A 21706-nucleotide genomic window follows, 5' to 3' on the forward strand; every position below is an offset into this window, starting at 1 on the left:
GGTGATTGTGTTGTTTGTGCACTGGGTCATGTGAGTAAGCGTGACTGTGGTTCTTTTCAGCCGTGTCAGGATGAATCACTGATGGCATTACGCATCCATGGCAACAAAAAACCTTTAGATAGGTGGTGGAGTCATTTTACCACACTGTTGGGAAAATACCCACTCTAACATTTGGCCATAAAACCAAAGAAGTTCTGTAATTACCTACCTATAAATGTACTGAAGATGTCAAAAGTACTGTTACTTCAATGCCAAAACAACATTAGGGCCTACAAGGTTACTTCTTTGTACTAATCAACCAGTCACCCACATAAGTACCTAATTAGTCGATGGATCAATGTTTACCTCGCTTAATGGCTTAAGATATGGCGTGAAACATTATTGATTGTTGAACTTGCGGTTTCTGAAAAGTCCAACGCTGAGACTCATAAGTGAAAGCATGCCACTTGTAAATGCACCACAAATCATATTGCACTATTTGCTTCTTAACCTTAAATACCTCTTTTTTGCACAATATCATGCAAAGTTATTGTGTAAAGTACTTGTACGGTCTTAGGTTATGTTGTATGTATAGTTAACTATTTACAGTCATGGCCAAAAATATCATGCTTATTGTTTTTATTTGCACTGCAACAACACACACACACACACACACACACAAAAAAAAAAACAAACAAACAAACAAACAAACAAACAAACAGAAGAAAAGTCAAACTTGACAAAATTTCACACAGAACTCAAAAATGGACTGGACAAAATTATTGGCACCTTGTCAAAATTGTAAGAAATAATTGCTTTTCAAGCATGTGATGCTCCTGTAATTTAGACACACCTGTGGCATATAATAACACTTACAACCAGATAAAATGGAGAAAAGTGTACAACGTTTGTGTTGTGTGCATGGAGAAAGCATGGAGAAAAGAAAGAAGTGTAAAGAGCTGTCTGTGGATTTATGAGAAAAAAAATTGTGGAAAAACACTGACAATCTCAAAGCTACAAGTCCATCTCCAGAGATCCTGTTCCTGTGTCCACTGTGCACAATATCATCAAGAGGTTTACAGCCCATGGCACTATAGCTAACCTACTGTGGAAGAGCAAAATTAATTAAAAAAATTACAACGAAGGATTGTTTGAATGGTGGATAAAGAACCCTGATTAACTTCCAAACAAATTCAAGCTGATCTGCAAACACAGGGTACAACAGTGTCAGCTCACATTATCCGCCGCCATCTGAAAGAAGAGGGACGCTATGGTAGAGACCCAGGAGGACACCACTGCTGATACAAAGGCATAAAAAAGCAAGACTGGAGTTTGCCAAAACGTATATGACAAAACCACAATCCTTCTGGGAGAATGTACTGTGGATAAATGAGTAGAGCTTTTTGGTAAAAGACATCATGGCACTGTTTACAGAAAAATAAGTGAGGCCTTCAAAGAAAAGAACACAGTCCCTACAGTCAAACATGGTGGAGGTTCAAAGATGTTTTGAGATAGCTTTGCTGCTTCTGGCACTGTATGCCTTGACTATGTGAATGGTATCATAAAATCTTATTACCAAAGAAATTTGGGGCGCAATGTAGTGGCCAGTGTCAGAAAGCTGCGTCTCCACCAGAGGTCATGGGTCTTTCAGCAGAACAATGACCCCAAACACACTTCAAAAAGCACTCAGAAATGGTTACAAACAAAGCGCTGGAGAGTTCTGAAATGGCCAGCAATGAGTCCAGATCTGAATCCCATAGAATGCCTGTGGAGAGATCTCAAAACAGCAGTTGGGAGAAGGCATCCCTCAAATCTGAAAGACTTGGAGCAGTTTGCAAAAGAAGAGTGGTCCAAAATTCCAGTAGAGAGGTGTAAGAAACTCATTCATGGTTACAGGAAGTGACTGATTTAAGATATTTTTTTTTTTCCAAAGGGGGTGCTACCAAATATTAAGTTAAGGGTGCCAATAATTTTGTCCAGTGCTTTTTTTGGGTTCTATGTGGAATTGTATCAGATTTGACTTTTCTTTTTTTGTTTTGTTTTTTTTTTGTCGTCCAATGCAAACAATCAAAAAATAAATAAACATGCAAGTACCAAAACATTTGCAACTGCAACAAGGGGTTGCATTTTCTGACAGAACTGCAAGGGTGCCGATATTTTTGGCCATGACTGTATAGTATATGTATAGTTAGATTACCACTTTTAGTAAGTTAGTTATGTGTAGGTTTAAAAAATTATCTTATGTCTAGTGTTCTATGTTCATATTTACGTTAATTTATGTAGCACCGTGGTCCTGCGAGACACGACATTTCGTTCCACTGTATGTCCACACGTAGCGGAATGACAGTAAAGCTCGACTTGACATTCATGCATTTTGAATTGTCACTGGTGAAGTTCTGCACTTCTGGTTCGTATAAGAACACTCCAAATGAACTCCTTTTCAGACACCTGCAGCACATGCAGAGCAGTTGGCTAACAACCTTTTATGTTAATAGTAAGCAGTAAGCAATGCAAGACTAAATCCTATCTGCTTCACTGAGAAAAAAAAAATAAAAAATCAAAAACTGGTTGCCAAACTCACATTTAAATAACATACTTCAAAAGTCCTGTTCACACAAAGAAAACTGTGAATAATTTGGATGGCTGTTAATGCATCTGTTCAAACTGACACAAGCATTCATGTCGCCAGTGCAACAGATTTTTTTTTTTTGTATGGATAGGCACCGATTTGTTTACCATGGTAACAGGGGGTAACTGCTGCATTTCAGCTTTTCTATAAGAGCAACCTACTCTCAGAGTGAATATGCATGTTTATTCAGACCCTCTGCATTTTTTACGCACTTATCTGGACAAACAAACTGAATGTGAAATTTGGGGGGTTAAAGTGGGTCAGTGAGTCTATTAACCGCATCCCCCCCCATTTTTGTTATTATCATGCTCTTTGTTTTTTTTGTTCTTTTTTGGTTACACTTTACATGAATAATTACCTCTTTTTTTATTATTACACCAATGTTTATTTCACTGAGAAGCACTTTGTACTTGAAAGCTTTTTTTTTCAGTACTGTGTTCAACAGCATATAAGTTTGTGCTGTGGTATTAAATGATATTGAGAACTCTGAAATTTCGCTAGCAATCCTAAGCTATGAAGATTTTGGTGTCGTGACAGCCCTAGCATGTACGTGTGCATGTGTGCACTCAGTGTGTGTTTATCAGGAAGTGGGGGTGTGGTAGGGTTGGTTAACAGGTGGGCGTCTCTGTCTTGATTAGAGCCATCTCTCTTGGGGGCCCAACAATGGGATGATTGCTTCCTCTAGCTGCTGGCAGTGGCCCAGTGGATTGCTGCTGGCATGACTGGCTTTACAAAGAGCCCTTACAGGCGGGTCTGATTGTATCCTTTTCTGCCAACCACATGCCAACATACATCAACTCCCCACCACAGGCCCACAGGAAGAAAAAAATCATTGGTAATAAGGTGCAGTTGGGGGATGTAACCACTGCAAAGGCACATGGCAAATTCATCTCTTTGCTATCAGGCTACAGAAAGAGTCCATTCTCATTACCAATCCTAATAAAGGGCCCAAAGAAAATACGATTTGCTTTTAGCTTCCAGCGTCTTGATGACAGGTCACCAGCTGAGACTCTGAGCACAGGAAGCTGGTAGGTGATTTGTTTTCTTTCTTCAGTTGCAGTTTTTAGAGAGCTTTGTAGTGTGCAACAAAAAGAAAATAAAAATGTCTTACTTAATTCTCCATGGTACACTCAAAAACTGGCCATAAAGTCAATATGAAATGGCATCTGCAAAACATTTAACTTTTGTAATGTGACTTATTGCCAGGTGATACAGAATGAGAAAAAGTGAACTGACAAAAAAGAGGGATTGGTGGAGAGTCAAGATTACAAAGACAAAAACTCTCCCCTTTGAATAAACATGGAAACTGTAAACAAGGCCATTTTCATGTCATACTGACTTCACATTGCACTAGGGAGGGAGAATGTGGTCCCTACATGACACTGAAAAATGCAAACGCTCATTTAGGGCATATTATGAAAGATTTATTAAGACGTGACGCCTGTGTTTCTTAACCTGCGCACACACTCAGGTCTCTGGATGAACTGACAAACACACTGTAATTACAATCAGTGACAGCAGAGAGGCTCATGCACTACATCTTTGTCACACTCAATGTAACAGCCTCTGTAACAGCCAAGAAGAGTGCTTAACATGACAAGAACCGGCCTACAGCATCTTACAACTGACCAACAACACACACAGAACAGCAGTCAACAAAGTAAACAGGAACAAGAAAGAAAGAAAGAAAGAAAGAAAGAAAGAAAGAAAGAAAGAAAGAAAGAAAGAGCTACACTAAACACACGCCCAAAGAAAACTAAATAGGAAAATGAAACTAAACCAAACGCAAAACAATTTTATTATATATTGACTTATGATCTCAAGTGGTAATCACTAAATACAGGTGCAAACGTGACCCGATAAATCATATCAATTTGGAGGTAGTCAAAAACATTTCTGACCACATATTATCTGTTGTTTAAACACTAATTTGCATGAGATAAAAGCTTCAGCTTTTTTAAAAATACCATTTGTGCTATATAAATACTGTAAGTAAGACCTTCTCTTTAAAATCTGTTCACAAGTGGTGACAGGAGATGAATTCAATAAGTAGGTTAATGCCAGGTGTAAACTGCAATCTGTCTCAGCTGACCACCTCTGATTGGATGACCGGACATAGATGCAGATGTAAACATGGTCTTTGTGTCCAGAACTCAACTGCAAGGACAACAACCTCCATAAGAAGTGTATTAAGGTCTGTGAGACATGTACTCACCCTCGGGTTGCTCTGGGTCAGTGAACGAAGCATCCTGGCTGCTGACGGGCTGATTGTGCCTGCTCTCCTCCTCCACCTGCTTACACACTTTGCAGGTGTACCCATCTTGCACCTGGGTGTCAGGGTCAGCACCCTCCTGCCTCTCACAGTCCACATGAACCCACCTGACAGGGAAACGCACAATAAACAACCATCTGTGACAACCATCAATGCCCCAATCAAGGTAAACACCTTCTGCCTAAAGCCAGCATCTTATTTATGAATGAACGAATATATGAAAGCTGCTACTAAATGTTAACCTGTATAATTTTTGTTAAAGGAAAAATGTTTTATTTGAGCCACAGTTCTTGCATCCTTCAATGTATATGTTGTACATGGACAGAAATCTATTTCTGTACACAGACAATGTTCACCATAGAAAATTTCTGTTTTTTAAATGTCTTATGCTATGAGCATTACAGTGTTTTCCATAATAATCTAGACTCTGGCCACAGTCTAATCAGTCCCATCACAGTTTGAGTTTCTTGTTCGATCAATGCTGTGACATTGAGGCCGGACTTTCTATTCGGCCAACCAATGGCAGATGGGGGGAGTATTTGGGCAATTCCACTGGGTGATGCTAATCAAACAAGGATGCACAGAAAACATTGGATGTGACTTGTCAAATAGTGTCATATTGCTAATGCAGAGCTGTGGTTAGGAAATCTTGAACAGCTTAAAAAAATGCCAAGGAAAACACTTAACACACCTAAAACCTTAACATAACTAAAATTGTCTCTGAGCTAATTAAATACAATGAACTTTGAACACAATTACATGTCTGACCCATGGTCAGTGCTCAAAGCAAGATAATCAAATTAATCTTCCATACAAATTGTATGAGCATCTTTACGTTCACAAAGACATCACTGAGCCACTCACTAAAGCTCCCGGTTCAATTACCGTGTTCTAAGCAGACCTTTTTGAATTTGATAGATAATTTCTCTATTGGTTAATCATAGTCTTTGAAGCCTGCAGAGAAGTAATCAGCTATTACTCGTCAACACTCACTGAGTCCTTACACTAATAATGGATAATAACACCTGAGACTATACTGTCAGTATTCAGGTTTGTATAAATAATTTAATAAAACATATCTCCAGTTCGAATGCTGACTGGTCAACATAGACATGCTAAAATACACAACATAATAACAGATATGATGTGAAACATTTCTTCTCCCTATAGCAGCATTTTCATGTCAGAGATTATATCTTCAAGCTCTGCAGTAATAATACTATAGTAGCAGTGTTAATGTCAAGGACAGATTTGCCTTTAAAGGAAAATACAGTTTAGATTATTTCACAGACAAGTTCATTTGCAACCAGGATAAACTTGGTTTGTGTCAAACACTAGGAAACCATCCAAATAAAACCAACATTTAGAAACCAAACACTCGAAAGCTTAAAGACGACACTGATGAATTATGGATCACTAAAAAATTTCCTTAATAAAATAACATTTTAAGGTGTCATGACATGAGAAACCAAATTTCCATTGATCTTTTGACATAGATGTCGTCTTTGCACGCTTAAAGTCGTAAAGAAATTATGTTTTTTGAGGAAAACACTTCAGGATTTTTCTCCATATAATGGACTGCTATGGTGCACCGAGTTTGAACTTTCAAAATGCAGTTTAAATGCAGCTTCAAACGATCCCAAATGTGGTTGTAAACATTCCCAGCTGAGAAAGAAAGGTCTTATCTAGCGAAACAATCTGTTAATTTCATAAAAATAATACAAATTATATACTTTTTAATGTCAAATGCTTGCCTTTGTCTTGCTCTTCACAATCTCTGTTTTTTTTTTAACGGTTCATGACAGATAGGGTATGTTGAAAAACTCCCATCTCACGTACTCCCTCAGCTTCAAAATCGCCCTATATCGCTGTTTTGCCTTTTTTTACTTTTAAAGAATGTATGTTTTTTGAGGAAAACGTTTCAGGATTTTTTCAGGGTCTTATCTAGTGAAACGATCGGTTATTTTCATTAAAATAATACAATTTAAGTACTTTTTAATCTCAAACGCTCATCTTGTCTTACTCTCGCTGAACTCTGTATCCTGGATCAAGACAGTTAGGGTATGTTGAAAAACTCCAATCATATTTTCTCCCTCAACTTCAAAAATCATTTCAAAATCACCCTATATCGCTGCAGAAGAACCGACCCAGTCTTTGCAAAGTGAACATGCAAAGGTAAAATAGGATGATTTTGAAGTTGAGGGAGAACATGTGATGGGAGTTTTTCGACATACCCTAATTATCATGAACCGGAACAAAAACAGTCCAGGCAGAGTAAGACAAGACGAGCATTTGACATTAAAAAGTATATAATTAGTATTATTTTTATGAAAGTAACCGATCATTTCGCTAGATAAGACCCTTCTTTTTCGGCTGGGATCCTTTACAACTGCATTTGGGATCGTTTGAAGCCGCATTTAAACTGCATTTTGGAAGTTCAAAATTTAGGGGAAACCATATCAGTCCATTATATGGAGAAAATGCTGAAATGTTTTCCTCAAAAAAACAATTTTTTTATGAGTGAAGAAAAACAAAAGACATGAACATCTTGGATGACAAGGGGGTGAGTAAACTATAAGTGAATCTTTGTTTTGGAAGTGGACTTCTCCTTTAAACTGCATTTTGGAAGTTTACACTCGGGGCCCCATAGCAGTCCATTAATTAAGCAGTCGCTTAATGGCTGACACTTAAATATGCTGAACGTGACTGTCGTGTTGCATAAAATGCAAATAGAAATTACAATCATTGCTGCTATCTTGTCTACACTGGATACAGTACACAGATACGTGTTCGCTTTCTGACACACGCTTGAGTCTGTCGACAGTAAGACAAATGGAGTGAAAGGACGTTTGTCTTGATGTGTTTGATATCAGAAGGATCCCAGCACAAGGACCAAGCGGGTAGTTTATTTTTAAAGGCATCCCGGATTGTGTCATAGGATTGTTTGTTAGGACTTCGGAGCATGTTGTTTTGTAAACGAGGCACAGTGTCATGGAGAGTTCACAAAGAAACATTTGTTGAAAGATGAAGTGGTGCTAGATCTAACTGGAGCTGCATCACAAAATGTAAGTAAATGATTTCATAATGTTTTGTCTGAAAATGACCATTTTATTTTGATCATGTTATCAAAACACTCACATGCAATAGTGAGGGGGTGCTGCACTGATACTGTTGATAACAGTGGCAGATTACAGACAAGCATTAAAGGGCATGCCCCTTACAATAGGTTGTTTTAGACAGATGAGGGTTGAAAATAATCATTTTCTCACATATTAATTTGTTTTTTGAGCAAAAAACACTTAAGTAAACCTCAAGGAATGTATTAAAATAATAATAATAATAATAAAAATCCGTGTCATGACCCCTTTAAATGAGTCATATGAGATTGCTAAAAAGTTAGAATTATTTAAAAATTATTTTGTGTATTTGGTCTAATGCAATGTTTTACGTGGTTTAAGGTTCAAAAAACACATTATTTTCCACATACTGTACTTTATTGTTGCTCCTCTCTGCCCAACCTTTCTGAAATGCTTCGATTTTTACAAAGCATCATTCTAAAAAGCGAGGTATTCTCTGATTGGCCAGCATTGTGATTGGCTGAATACCTCAAGCATGTGACGGAAATGTTATGCCCCTTACCATGTTGTGATGCCGATTCACATTTAGTGGGGACTACTGATTACAATGACTCTCGTCTTTTTACACATTGCGTTGTGCTGCATAACATTACACCATGTCTGCATTTGTGATCGTAGAAACGACAAACAACAAGCACTATTCTACACTGCTCAAAAATTCTTTAAATATGAAAACATACTTATAGGTTGTGAGTCAGAAGTGCCAGACTGTCCTTGCAATGTTAGAACTGCCCCACTTTATAGCCTTAACCCTTTGTGTACAGCTGGCATTGTAGGCTACTCTCTCAGGTTCAGGAAACAGTCCTCCCTAACAATACTACAGCCGGTATAAAAAGTTACGCCTTCTTTCTTTGCACATAAATATGGGCAGTATTATGCAAATCTATTCACACCATGACGTAGACGTGGGGGGCGTGTTTGAATGAGCCGTTTTTGGGTTTGAGACTTTAAGCTTTGCAACTTTACAGATCTTATATATGCACAAACAGCTTGTAACACGCCAAATACAAAGGAAAACAAGAAACTGCATCATATGATCCATTTAATGGACGTCTGTGTCCTATTGTTGTTATGCAGAAACTGTTTTATTAAAGCAACAGGTCACTTGAGACCCTGTGATATGGATCATTTCCTACCTCTTACAAGTGCAGCATGAGTGTTTGTCCAGAGGGTGGCCGGAGTCCTGATTCTGCCCACAGATGAGGCAGACCAGCGATGAATCATGCTGCTGTTGACATCCTTCACACATTACACCATTAGATGACCACTGGCCATTAGGCCTCATGCCACACTGAGCGCACGTTCTGCAGTTCTGCAAAACACAACACACAACTCACTGCAACATCATCTAATGCACAGTTAATGCCAACAAAAATCCAGAATATTTTAAAACTGTAAACAGAAAGTAAAGCAGTCCTGCCAACGGATAGAAAATCTACATAAATATACTGTATAAACTTTACAGTGGTGTAAACAGTATTGCAAATTCTACTGCTGCATTACATGTTCACATAAGCCGGTATTGTTGATGCACTGCGGACACTATCTGCTTGAAGTATTACAATTAATTTTAAAACTGTTTAGGGAGAGAGAAGATAAAAAATGCATAGTTATCTGACAACAACTCACATCTGAACAATTATACTTGAACCTAACAACAATTGCGAACTACAAACTTTGTGGGCTCTCTTAAATCAATTTGGATTGAGCTCCAGCATAATTACAGCTCTATAAATCCTCAAAATCATGTTCAGCTGTCTGCATCAGCTCTCAATGGGAGCAAAGCACCGGAAAATTCCATGTCAATTAAAAAATACATAAATAAAAGGCACTTCAAGTTCATCAAGAGCAGCATTTCAGCATGTTTAAGAGGGGCAAGTATCAGCTCTAATAACCACCCACAGACCCTTAGCAGAATATCCAAGCCCTGTCAAGCCTCTGATGATGGACTGACTCCTGTGCCGAGTCCTGGATGACAGGTGGGGCTTCTTGGCCGCCTCCACAAAGTGATAGCGGAAATCTGTGTGTAATTTGGTTCAGCTTTTGTTTTCTTTCACAAAAGCAGGATTTTTAGGGGTCTGCTAACAATCTGCCTACAAACTTAACTTAGGAAAGTATTGTGTAGTGTTTTGCAAGAGTTGTGTACTGCACCTTCTGATTCAATTAAGACCATATTTTTTGGTTCAAATCAAAGTTTCTTATATTCTAATTCATCTGGGATCTAACTGGTTTGGATCATAGTTTAACTTTCCCACTGAGAAAATAAACACGAAAAAAACACAAAGCTTGTATCGTTGAAAGATGAACATCTATTCCACAACTCACTCACACATCTCCGTCTTCAAAGTGAGGGTACAGGAGAAGTGCATCGAAACCTTCTAGCACAGCTTGCACATTAGGAATAATTAAACTAAAGCGTTTTGGAGGTAATGAATTCATCATGGTGATTAAATCAAGCTCCAGCATCATTCCACAGGGAATATACAGTATGCTGGTGAGATAAAAACCAATGCACTCTTCAACCCCACAGTCCATAAACACCAAAAAGGAAGAAGTGTGTGTGTTGCATGTTACAGACTCAAAACGGAAATGAAAGCACTAGGTCTCTCTACTCACAGCAGGCCAGCATCACTGTCACAATGCTGTTTGTAGTCTATACACAAATACAAGCTTACCTTGCACCTCCAGCCATTGGTGGGTATTGTGTCCATGACGGGCTGCAGGCAGAAGGTATGATACCCTTTATCACACATGTCACACACCAGCATCTTGCTGTCATCCCCTGGGTTTCTACAAACCAGACGGGGGGAAAAAAGAGAGTAGATTAAAGATAGATTCCAGATTCAGGGTTAGGGGCTTTTGCAAATTTCAAGCAAACAAGACATTCTGACCTATATAATGTTGACAGTTTGCTTGCAGCTAGTGGCCAGTTAGGTTTCAGTGACAAGCAGGCCAAAAGTGAAAAATGCTTTTAGCCAATCAGAAGCTATTTAATGTTTAATGTACAGTTATGTGAAAAGAGAATGGACCAATGGGATTTTACAGTAGGCAAAATAACAGCAAAGTGAATATCAATTGACTGACAAAAAGACCTGTTCTCTACATCTAGCCCCTTTATTTTAATTTTCTTATTTTTTTGTATCTTTCCCCCCCCACTTTTTTGGTATTATTATAAATAAAATGTTTTAGACAATTGAACTGAAAGAACTGCCCCTCAAAAAAAAAAAAAAAAAATAAATAAATAAATAAATAAATAAATAAATCCCCTCGATTTTTCAAAAACCTAAAATTGAGCATTGATTTTGTTGTGTAAATTGTGATTCCAATGTAAAATATTTATGCCTATTATCAACCAAGAATTACATTCTTACAGAACTTCTGTCTTTACATTGAAACCTGGCCAAAATGTGCTACCATAAATTACTGAGAAACATCAAAAGCAGAAGTTTAACTATATGGCCCATACAAAATGCACATTTAGTAAAGTTTAGTTAACTGCTGATCTAATTTCCACTTTTTTGCAGCAAATTTAAAACTTGATATTGGTCGAACATTAATTAAATAACATATGTGACCCTTGGACCATAAAACCAGTCATTAGAGTCATTTTTTTTTTTTTTGAGATTTATACATCTGAAAGCTGAATAAATAAGCTTTCCATTGATTTCCATTTGTTAGGTTAGGACAATATTTGGCCGAGATAAAACTATTTGAAAATATGGAATCAAAATATTGAGAAAGTTGCCTTTAAAGTTGACCAAATTAAGTTCTTAGTAATGCATATTACTAATCAAAAATAAGGTTTTGATATATTTACGGTAGAAAATTTACAAAATATCTTCATGGAACAACTTTACTTAATATCCTAATGATTTTTAGCATAAAAGAAAAATCGATTTTGACCCATCTAATGTATTGTGGGCTACTGCTACAAATATACCTGTGCTACTTATGACTAGTTTTGCGGTCCAGGGTCACATATCAACTCAATTACTGTCAAGATATTGGCATCAGCCAAATACAGCCTCATTCTACATTTACCCAGGCAAACAAACACCCCATTACATTCTCCCCATGAGCAATAACACTTTTACTTTGGCTTTTCAGAGCCCAAACTTGTCTCTAACTGGTAAATCAGATGGGAGAAAGTGAGATTTATAGAACCGAGAGGAGGTGAGGGTGACGTTCAGGAGATTTACCCATTTCCAGGCCTATATTTTCAGCCAATGCAAATCAACATTAAATGAGAACGTCATCTGATATTTACAGCTTAGCTGAGCCATCGCCATTATGGCCATTTTCACTCACAGATCGAGATGGATGCATGTTCTGCCTCTCCCAGCCCTGCTGTATTTGATACCCACCATCACTCACTTAAGCAGCAAATCACACTGGAGAATCCAGAGTTTAAATAAAATACAAACCATTTTGACCACACTGCATTTAAAGCTGCATTTTTACTGTAAAAATTCTGCTTCTCATAATATGTTCTACTGTGTTCTGCTTCCTCAGAACAATATACACACATAGAAACACACATTAAAGGTGTAGCAATCATAGCTAGTGTGTCTGGGATGAAAAAAAAAATAACTTGAAACAAAATTCCCTAAGGATAGCTCTGGTTTTGTCCATGGCATAGATACTGACATAATAACTCAATTGTTATACTACTAAAACAGCAATATGATGCTGGTAAAGCAGAACAAATTTAGCTTTATTAAACTCAGCTTGACAAAAGAAACATGACACTAAAAGGAAAAACCTACAGAGTAAAATGTCTAATGAGATCATGCAGTGACTAATGACTAACAAATTAATAAAATTATAAAAAAAATAAAGGCTCAAATATTATACACTTTCACATTTTCTGCACTGATTTGAACATTTGTGGATTTAAATAAAACAGAGAAAGGAAAGAGAAAGTGAAAAACAAGGGGTGCAAAGGGAAAGTGTACAATTTTCGAAAAATGAGTGTTTAAATTCCCCAGAGGTCTGAACTTAATTACTCAACTGTGTTAAGTAATTAATGTCCAGGTGAGCTGGATTACTCACTTGCATGTGAGGCAGACTTTGCACTCAGGACACTGCCAGCCGGCCCTCTTCAGTGGGGTGACAATGATGTCCAGACAGGACCCATGGTAATGCTGGCCACACGTGCAGCAGAAGAGCTGATCGAGCAAGTCTCCAGAACTGTCACACACCAGACAGTTCACCTCATCTTTCGCTGTAAGGGAGAGTCAATATATAATGTGTCTCCAACTACACAAGGTATTTCTTACATGCAATATGAACAGATATGCTCCATCGGTCTGTCATGAGCATATTTGTTTGCATAAGGTTTAAAATATTAAAATTGATTTATATTATATGGCTGTTATAATGATAATAATAATTTATATATAAAACAAGCCTCTACATTTTGTGAAAGAATCAGCAGAAAGGAACATGTGTAACAGAGAAACTCACATCGGACAAGGGCTTGTTGGATGTGATCCGGGCAGAGGAGGGTGTATGCTTTTATGTCCTGGAAGGTTCCGGCAGCAGCTGCACAGGGGTAATGAAAGGAGCGCCCACAGCTCTCCTCACAGCACTTTATGGATGCTCCAAGGCGCTTACAGTATGCACAGCACTATAAAAGTTAATACAGAAACATATACATATATTAGAGGTGTAGCTTCAGTCCAGTAAATACTCCATACATCACTATTAAGAGATGCAGAGTTTAGATTAAACAGTGTTTTTACACAGGTCCAAAACCGTTCAAGTGAATAATCTTCCACGTTTATAATGTTTACCCTCTTTAGGCTTTTTTTTTTTTTTCAGGTTAAGTAACAGATTGTTAATAACTAAGCATTTGAGAGAGTGTTTTTCTGTTATTATTATTGTTTTTTTTTGTTATGAAGATATTTCTGGTGAGCCCCGTATCTTGAATTTAGGGGTAGTAGATGACCGACATTAATTTTTTTAATGGCTGATGATTGTGCCAATAGCTTTGCCAGAGCATGGTGGTCGAAAGTCGATATAAAACTGATACACACAACACAACACACACTCATACTCTCGCTCTATCCACACACACACACACACACACACACACACACACAATTAGAAACATGATTAAAAATAAATGTAACCAGCAATGCACTGATAAGTCTGTGTGCAGTGGGAATCACACAGTTGAGGTCAAAAGTTTACATACACCTTGCAGAATCTGCAAAATGTTATTGTACAGAACGCATGTTATTTTTTTTTTGTTTAGTACTGACCTGGATAAGATATTTCACATAAAAGACATTTACATATAGTCCTCAAGAGAAAATAACAGTTGAATTTATAAAAAATTACCCCATTCAAAAGTTTACATACACTTGATTTTTAATACTTTGTTACCAGAATGATCCACAGATGTTTTTTTTTTTTATTATTGTTTTATTTATTGTTTATTTAGTGATAGTTCTTCATGAGTCCCTTGTTTGTCCTGAACAGTTAAACTGCCCACTGTTCTTTAGAAGAATCCTTTCCAACAATGACTGTGTGATGTTCAGATCCAATTTTCACACCAAGGAACTCATATGCAGCTATTACCAAAGGTTCAAACTGATGCACCAGAAGGAAACACAATGGATTAAGAGCTGGGGGGTGAAAACATTTTGAATTTGAAGATCAGGGTAAATGTAACTTATTTTGTCTACTGGGAAACAAGCATCTTCTGTAGCTTCTAAAGGGCAGTACTAAATGAAAAAAAAAAAAAAAGATGATATTTAGGCAAAATAAGAAAAATGTACACATCTTCATTCTGTTCAAAAGTGTACACCCCTAACTCTTAATGCATTGTTTTTCCTTCTGGAGCATCATTGAACATCTATCATTGAGGTACCAACACAGTATTAAGAATCAAGCACATGTAAACTTTTGAACGGGGTCATTTTCATAAATTCAACTATTATTTTCTCTTGTGGACTATATGTAAACCCCTTTTATGTGAAATATCTAATTCAGGTCAGTACTAAATAAAAAATAGCATGCATTTTGTATGATCCCTTTTATTTTGGTAAAATAATTAACATTTTGCAGATTCTGCAGGGTGTAAGTAAACTTTTGACCTCAACTGTATTTTAACAAATACAGACAAGGTAATGCCAACTTCATTATATGTTTATGACAACAGTAAAAGTACTATAGCATTTTCTTTTCTACTACTAAAAATAGATAAGGCAAATCCTATAATACCTTTGCATATACCGTTTAATTGCTTTCTTTGACAGTTCTGTCAAATGATTTATTACACAGAATTGTTAAACAAAGAAAAGCTCTTGCTCATCTGAACTTGGCAGTGGCATTAAAAAAAAACAAACAAACAAAAAAACCTGTTAATGTCTTACCCTGAATCAAGTTTAGATTTATTTACAGTTTAATTATTTTTATGCATTCATTTGTGATGATGAATCATTCAGTACAATCATTTACTTCAAAATTTGTACAAATATAATATTTATACATCCAGAAACACAAGATAAACTGTGGGACAAACAAGTACTGAACCTTGCATGGCAAACAGATGTCTTTAGCAAGAAACCAAGGTGTATTCACACATATTTGGTGTGACCTTTAGGATTTTAAAACAAAACAACACAACCCTCTAAACACCTTAACAGTGTATGTGGGAGGGAAGAAAAAAAAACAAAAAAAAAAACACCAAAAGCATCAGTCCCCCCAGCATAGGTCAATGACCATTAAGACATAAGCTTTTGGCTTCAAAGTATTGGGAACATAAAAAGCCAGAATGACAAACAAACAACAAAATAATAAGCTTGTGGCAAACAATTGAACAGAACTGAAAGGAAATCAGTTAAATTTATTAGGATAATACAATGTATGTTATTAATTTCTACTTACTTTTTTTTTCCCCTTCATCACATGGTACATGTGAAGTTAAGTGCACTTTTTGGTTTTACAGATTCACTTGATTAATCACTTTAAAAAGCTATTTACTTCTTTGAAAAACACATGCTATCTTTTAATTGAATCTGTTATTTATATTAACATCAGGCTTTTTAAATAATCTTTTAAAAATAAAATTTGCTTTTGATGTATATCAAAAATGCTGTGGAACATGACTGGAAAAAATTGTCATCTGTTAATTGCATCTTATATTAGCACTTGCAGAAAGAGTGGTACAAAACTATAAACCCTGAACAGCAAGGTCGTCATAACATGCTGTTCCTCTCACAGGTCCATTTGCTCGTTACACACTTCCCCCTCTTTCATCACATATTTTTTCAACCTTTCGGATACATCTAGTAAAGCATTCAGGATCAAGGCGAATGTCATTCAAAATAAGGACTCGGATGAAAACCGGCCAGACATTTAAATCACCACCATGGAAAAAGCACTCACACTTTGAATAATAGAGGACGCCAGGGCCTGAGAAAACGGCCCTAAACTAAAAATGTCTCTAGTCAGCAGTCTCTCTAGCTCTCTCATGCTTTAAAAACCCTTGGCCTAAAGCCCAAATGCAACAATCTGCAAATACCTTTTAACACTGAGCTTTAAGCAATTATCGCCCAGGCGGTGAGTCCACTGGGGCTGACAGCAGCCTCTACCACAATGCTTTTTTTCTGAATCACTCTGAAGGACAGCCATATAGAGCTCTATGGCCATACTGTCCACTCTCAGGGTTAGGTGGGTATCTCATCACTCTATCCCGTGCCTCAAATAATGTAACAAACAGAAACCATCGCCTTCATGGGGTGAAAAAGCTACAGCTGATACATTATTGCTGCCAAGACTCCAAGGACACTATTATAAAGTAGAACAGCAATCCCTCCTTGAAATCCTATATGCAAAGAGGCATAATGGCAGCATTCCAAACGGAGCAGGCCAGTGATGAAAGATGCAGTAAAGTGTTGGATGAGTGTGCTGTACTGTGCACAATGTCGGCTGGTTTGTGTCTCGGACAGTCAGCAGGGCTCTACGCTTACTTTTCTCTCTAACTTAAAAAATTTAGGAGCACAGTCAAATTTTCAGGAGCACCTTCTAATCAATAATCCGAAAATCTGATAAAAAAAATTAGGTGGCACAGAACAACACAAAAGTGGCTTGTATGTATTTTTGTATGTTTAATAAGGCTCAGAGGTGGCATGAGCGCAATCAAATTCATAAACTAATGTTGAGATTAATGTTTTAAATATAAAATTTTGAATACATAAATATTAAATTATTTAAATAACTGAAAAGATACTTTAAAAATGAAACTAAAACTGCCAGTAGGTGGCAAGTCATTCATTTAATTATTGAATCATTCATTTGATTCGTTCGAACGGCTGATTCATTCAGGAATAAAGCAAGTGGCTCTCTTTATGAATCGAAAATTGAATAATTGACTCCCTAGTTTAAAAACGCAAGTTCATTTTTAAACTAAACACTGCTGTGTTATTTAAATAAAAGAATCGCAAATGCGACTGAAATGGTTGCACTGTGGAGACCTTGTTAGTGTGTGGACTGCAGTTACGCAGCGATTCTGTTTATAGTATTTGAAACAGTCTCTAGACATCATCCTGAATACAACTTTATTGTGGAAGTTGTTCATGCACATTTGCAAATTATTGCAAATGTGTTTTGTTGTATAAAAGTCAACAACACATTACAAAATTTACCTGATTTACTTAAGAGCATGTCCTCAGTTTTAGTGTGCACGATTTATCAAAAAACGTCTTCACATTTGCTTACAAACGCAAAAAAAATATAATATTTTGTGTTGTAAGCTAAACTAATGGTGCACCAATAGCAGATTATATGTGCAAATAAAGTCAGAAGAAGATGATCTGGTGGAAGGGACTGTGTGAAGTTCAGGCCATCGTCAGCCCTCTGACCTTTACTATTTCACAGCTCAGTGAGGCTCACTGCCAGGCCAAACCTACATCACAACAAAATCCTTACTGGAACAAGTCAGTTCACTCAGTAGCCATCTTGGCAATGCCCTCTGGCAGCTGGCACTTTTCTCAAATTGGGTACAAACTGGTGTTCCATTACTTTTAATAAAGAATTATTACAATAAATATCAAGCACTTTGTTAGCTCTTAGATATGCAATTTTTACATGACACCCCCCCCCAAAAAAAAAAAAAAAAGCTGTATGTTCCACAGATTTCCACAGTTCTTTCGCTGTGAGCTACTAAACATACAGCAAATCAACTGGGCTTGGTGTTACGATGACAAGGTCTACCATGAAAGACCTCAGTCACCCCAGTAATAAATTGTTCTCTGTCAGGCAAACAGTAACAAAACATTCAGCCAAAGTCCACTGGATTACTGAACAGCTTCTACGTGCAGGCGATAAAGCTGCTAAACGGGTGAAGCTGCAGAGCAACCACTCTAATGGTCTCACATGTAGGGAAAACCTAGTGTGACGTAAAGCTAATTCATCATTTGGATCATTTGTTTTTTTGAACAACTGTCCCCACTGACTCATTATCAGCTTCTGCTGTTGCAGAAAAGCAGAGCAAAGTGTGCAAGACATATCAGATTAGTGAGTGCCAGAGGCAGAAACACCAAAACAAAAGGATAGGCTTCTGAAATATTACTCATCTAATAGAAAACATGGACAACAATTAGACTAAAAGCTTCTATTTGGATGGTTGGAGTTTTGACAGATCCAAACCTGTATATGTGCAAATATATATATACATATATATATATATATGTTTTCAATGTGTTTTTCCTCAAGAATCTGATCCCAGGTGAAGAGAATATAAAATTAATTACTCCTAATGTGCTTTCCCTGCCCGGGTTCCATGTGCCCTTGCGTCTGCCACATTGCATTGTGTTAATTAGTGGAGTTGCACAAGAGAGAGACGGCTGTGGCAGTTCTGAACTGCTCCGCTCCTAATTAGAAAATATTTTAAAGACCAGGGGACCGACACAACCTCTCCAGTCTTCTCCACTGCCAATAATAACCCCATTCATGATTAACTCTGAATACTTAATCAACAGTGAGCATTTGTCAGTCCTCCACAAAAAAATACTCTCAGGGAAATTTGTAGCTCAAGTTTGCAACTACATTCAAAAATACAAATTGGTGCAAAAACCGGGCCACTCAACCCTACTAATAGCTATTTGCAACTAAAATGATGCTAGATCGAGGAATCAGTGGAGCTCTGCCAATTTAGCCCACAAGACCACAGAGAGAAACAATGACTTATCCAACTATGTTACTATATAACCTGCTCTTAAACAGTACACTGCAAGCTTTATTTACTTGAAATGTAAATCAAGTAAGTAAAAGTGAATGTCAGATTGCAGTAAATTGCTGCTCTACACAATTTCTGCATGTGCTAAATATATTAACACCACATCACAATATATCTATAACCGCAATATATTACCACATCATTTATCATTCGATATTAGTTCATTTTTACCTGATTTTTTTTTTTTTAATTCGTTGCCACTAGATGTTTAGCTGTGAACGCTCTTTTCCCCTATTTTTTATGTTTACAGTTGAGGTCATAAGTTTACATACACCTTGCAGAATCTGCACAATTTTAATTATTTGACCAAAAATAAAACAGATCATACAAAATGCATGTTATTTTTTTATTTAGTACTGACCTAAATATTTCACATAAAAAGGCATGTAGTCCATTAGAGAAAATAATATGAAGTTGAATTTTTAAAAATGTCCTTGTTCAAAAGTTTACATACGCCTGATTCTTACTGTGTTGTTACCTGAATGATTTACTTCTTTTCCATCTTTTCACACTGAGAACAACTGAGGGACTCATATGCAGCTATTACAGAAGGTTCAAACACTCACTGATGCTCCAGAAGGAAAAATTATGCATTAAGAGCCAGGGGTGTAAACCTTTGAACAAAATGACAATGTGTACATTTTTCTTATTTTGCCTAACTATATAATATAATATAATATAATATAATTTATATATATATATATATATATATATATATTTTGAACCTTCTGTAATAGTTGCATATGAGTCCCTTAGCTGTGTAAAAAGACAGATCGAAAAATCATACAGTCATTGTCGGAAAGGGTTCAAAAACACAAAAACGCTGAAAAACCAAAGAATTTGTGGGACCTGAAGGATTTTTCTAAAGAACAGCGGGCAGTTTACCTTATCAGGAAAAATAAGGTGACTCGTCGACAACTATCACTAAAAAACAAAAACAACAACACAGCTGTGGATCATTCACGTAACAACACAGTATTAAGAATCAAGTGTATGTAAACTTTCAAAAAGGGTCATCTTTATAAACTCTACTTATTTTCTCTTGTGGACTGTAAACATCTTTTATGTGAAAAATCTTATTCAGGTCAGTACTAAATAAAAAAAAAAAAAAAACATGAATTTTGTATGATCCCTCTTATTTTGGTTTAAATAATTAACATTTTGCAGATTCTGCAAGGTGTACGTAAACTTATGACCTCAACTGTAGATCATCAGCATTATCTAACATTATCACTAGAGCCATTTAAACATTTAAACATTAATAAATGAACACTGGTAAATTATAACTGATAACTGTCATCTTTCAATCTTAAAATAAATATCAACCTTCATGATGCAACTGACAGTTTGTAATGGAAGAGCTCTAGTTTTGTTTAGCATTTTCTAGTTGCTTTTTTGAAAAGTGTATCTGGTGAGGAAATTATCCCAACCCTCTGCCTCCAATATAACTGTTTGGAGACCAGCAAGTTTACAAAACAGAATTACCTATTCATTGGTAGACACACATGGAACGGTGCCAGATTGGGTGTTGGCAAGACGGACGAAAAATGGTACAAGTTGACAGAGCAACCGTTTCAAAGTTGAAAGCGCAAACAAACCCGCCAACAAGACATTTGAAAACGCTTGTCTGGGTGTCACTCACCTCTGTGCTCCCTGAGTCAATTGCTTTGTCCACATACAGCAGAGACTGTCCCTCCCCGCGGCATACTCCCTCCGACCAGGCTGCACAGCGCAGGTGAGCGCAACACTGGCCTGCAACAGAATAATAAACACCATCAGCCACTGAAAGACAAAAACAGCGACAGTAGAGTAGGTTTACCTACCAGTGGGGTCAAATAAAGATGCAACGTTAATGTCATCAGGAAGGCCAATTTGGCCCAGTTCATCCCAGAACTTCCGGCCGGGCTCCTCAGCAGCAGGATCTGTACTACCAGGAGCAGAGGTTGAGTGCAGGCCGCTGTCTGGAGAGCTGACCCTGAGGAAACATGTGAATGGACACATTAGGTTTAATCTGTAAAAACAGACAAAACAATATTTGAAGGTGACAGCTATGTAGTGAGATTACAAACACTTGGCAATTTTTTTCTAGACGTCAGCATCCCAGTCATGTTTTAAAAAGGCCTACGGTGCAACTACAACATCCATGAAGCCCTGTCTGCAATGGCGAGGTATGGGGTTATCATACTTGGCTGCTACACAAGGACTGGCTGTTTAGAAGCAAAGTATGAAAGAAACAGAGAAAGAGAGAGGACGAAAGAGAGCCGGAAAGGGGGTGGGGGGCTGGAATGACTGGCTGCTTGGATGTGGCGCTGAGAGAGTGAGCTACAGAGACTCAGAGAAGCGGAAAAAAAGGAATTAACATTTAAAAAGGGAGCCGGTTTGAAGAGGGCCAGCCAGAAGTGGGTTGCAGCGGGGACAGGATGAAAGACTACTGTATGCGA

At 37.2% G+C, this 21706-nt stretch overlaps 1 protein-coding gene across 8 annotated transcripts in view; it reads right to left on the bottom strand.

Moving 5' to 3' along the window:
- kmt2ca (lysine (K)-specific methyltransferase 2Ca) overlaps positions 1 to 21706 on the bottom strand; it is a 145111-nt gene that overhangs the window by 71100 nt on the left and 52305 nt on the right. For all 8 annotated transcript variants that reach the window (XR_007825635.1, XM_051098097.1, XM_051098100.1 and 5 more), the window contains exons 6-12: positions 21089 to 21240; positions 20908 to 21017; positions 13484 to 13646; positions 13070 to 13241; positions 10693 to 10807; positions 9154 to 9329; positions 4824 to 4987 (exon numbers count right to left, since the gene is read on the bottom strand). Coding sequence is in view for 7 of the 8 variants with exons in the window: in XM_051098097.1 (XP_050954054.1) it covers positions 4824 to 4987; positions 9154 to 9329; positions 10693 to 10807; positions 13070 to 13241; positions 13484 to 13646; positions 20908 to 21017; positions 21089 to 21240 (1052 nt within the window). In the remaining variant the exon portion in view is untranslated. The remainder of the gene's footprint in view (positions 1 to 4823; positions 4988 to 9153; positions 9330 to 10692; positions 10808 to 13069; positions 13242 to 13483; positions 13647 to 20907; positions 21018 to 21088; positions 21241 to 21706) is intronic.

Source organism: Labeo rohita, chromosome 24, assembly GCF_022985175.1.
Source record: "Labeo rohita strain BAU-BD-2019 chromosome 24, IGBB_LRoh.1.0, whole genome shotgun sequence".
Classification (NCBI taxonomy): Eukaryota; Metazoa; Chordata; class Actinopteri; order Cypriniformes; family Cyprinidae; genus Labeo; species Labeo rohita.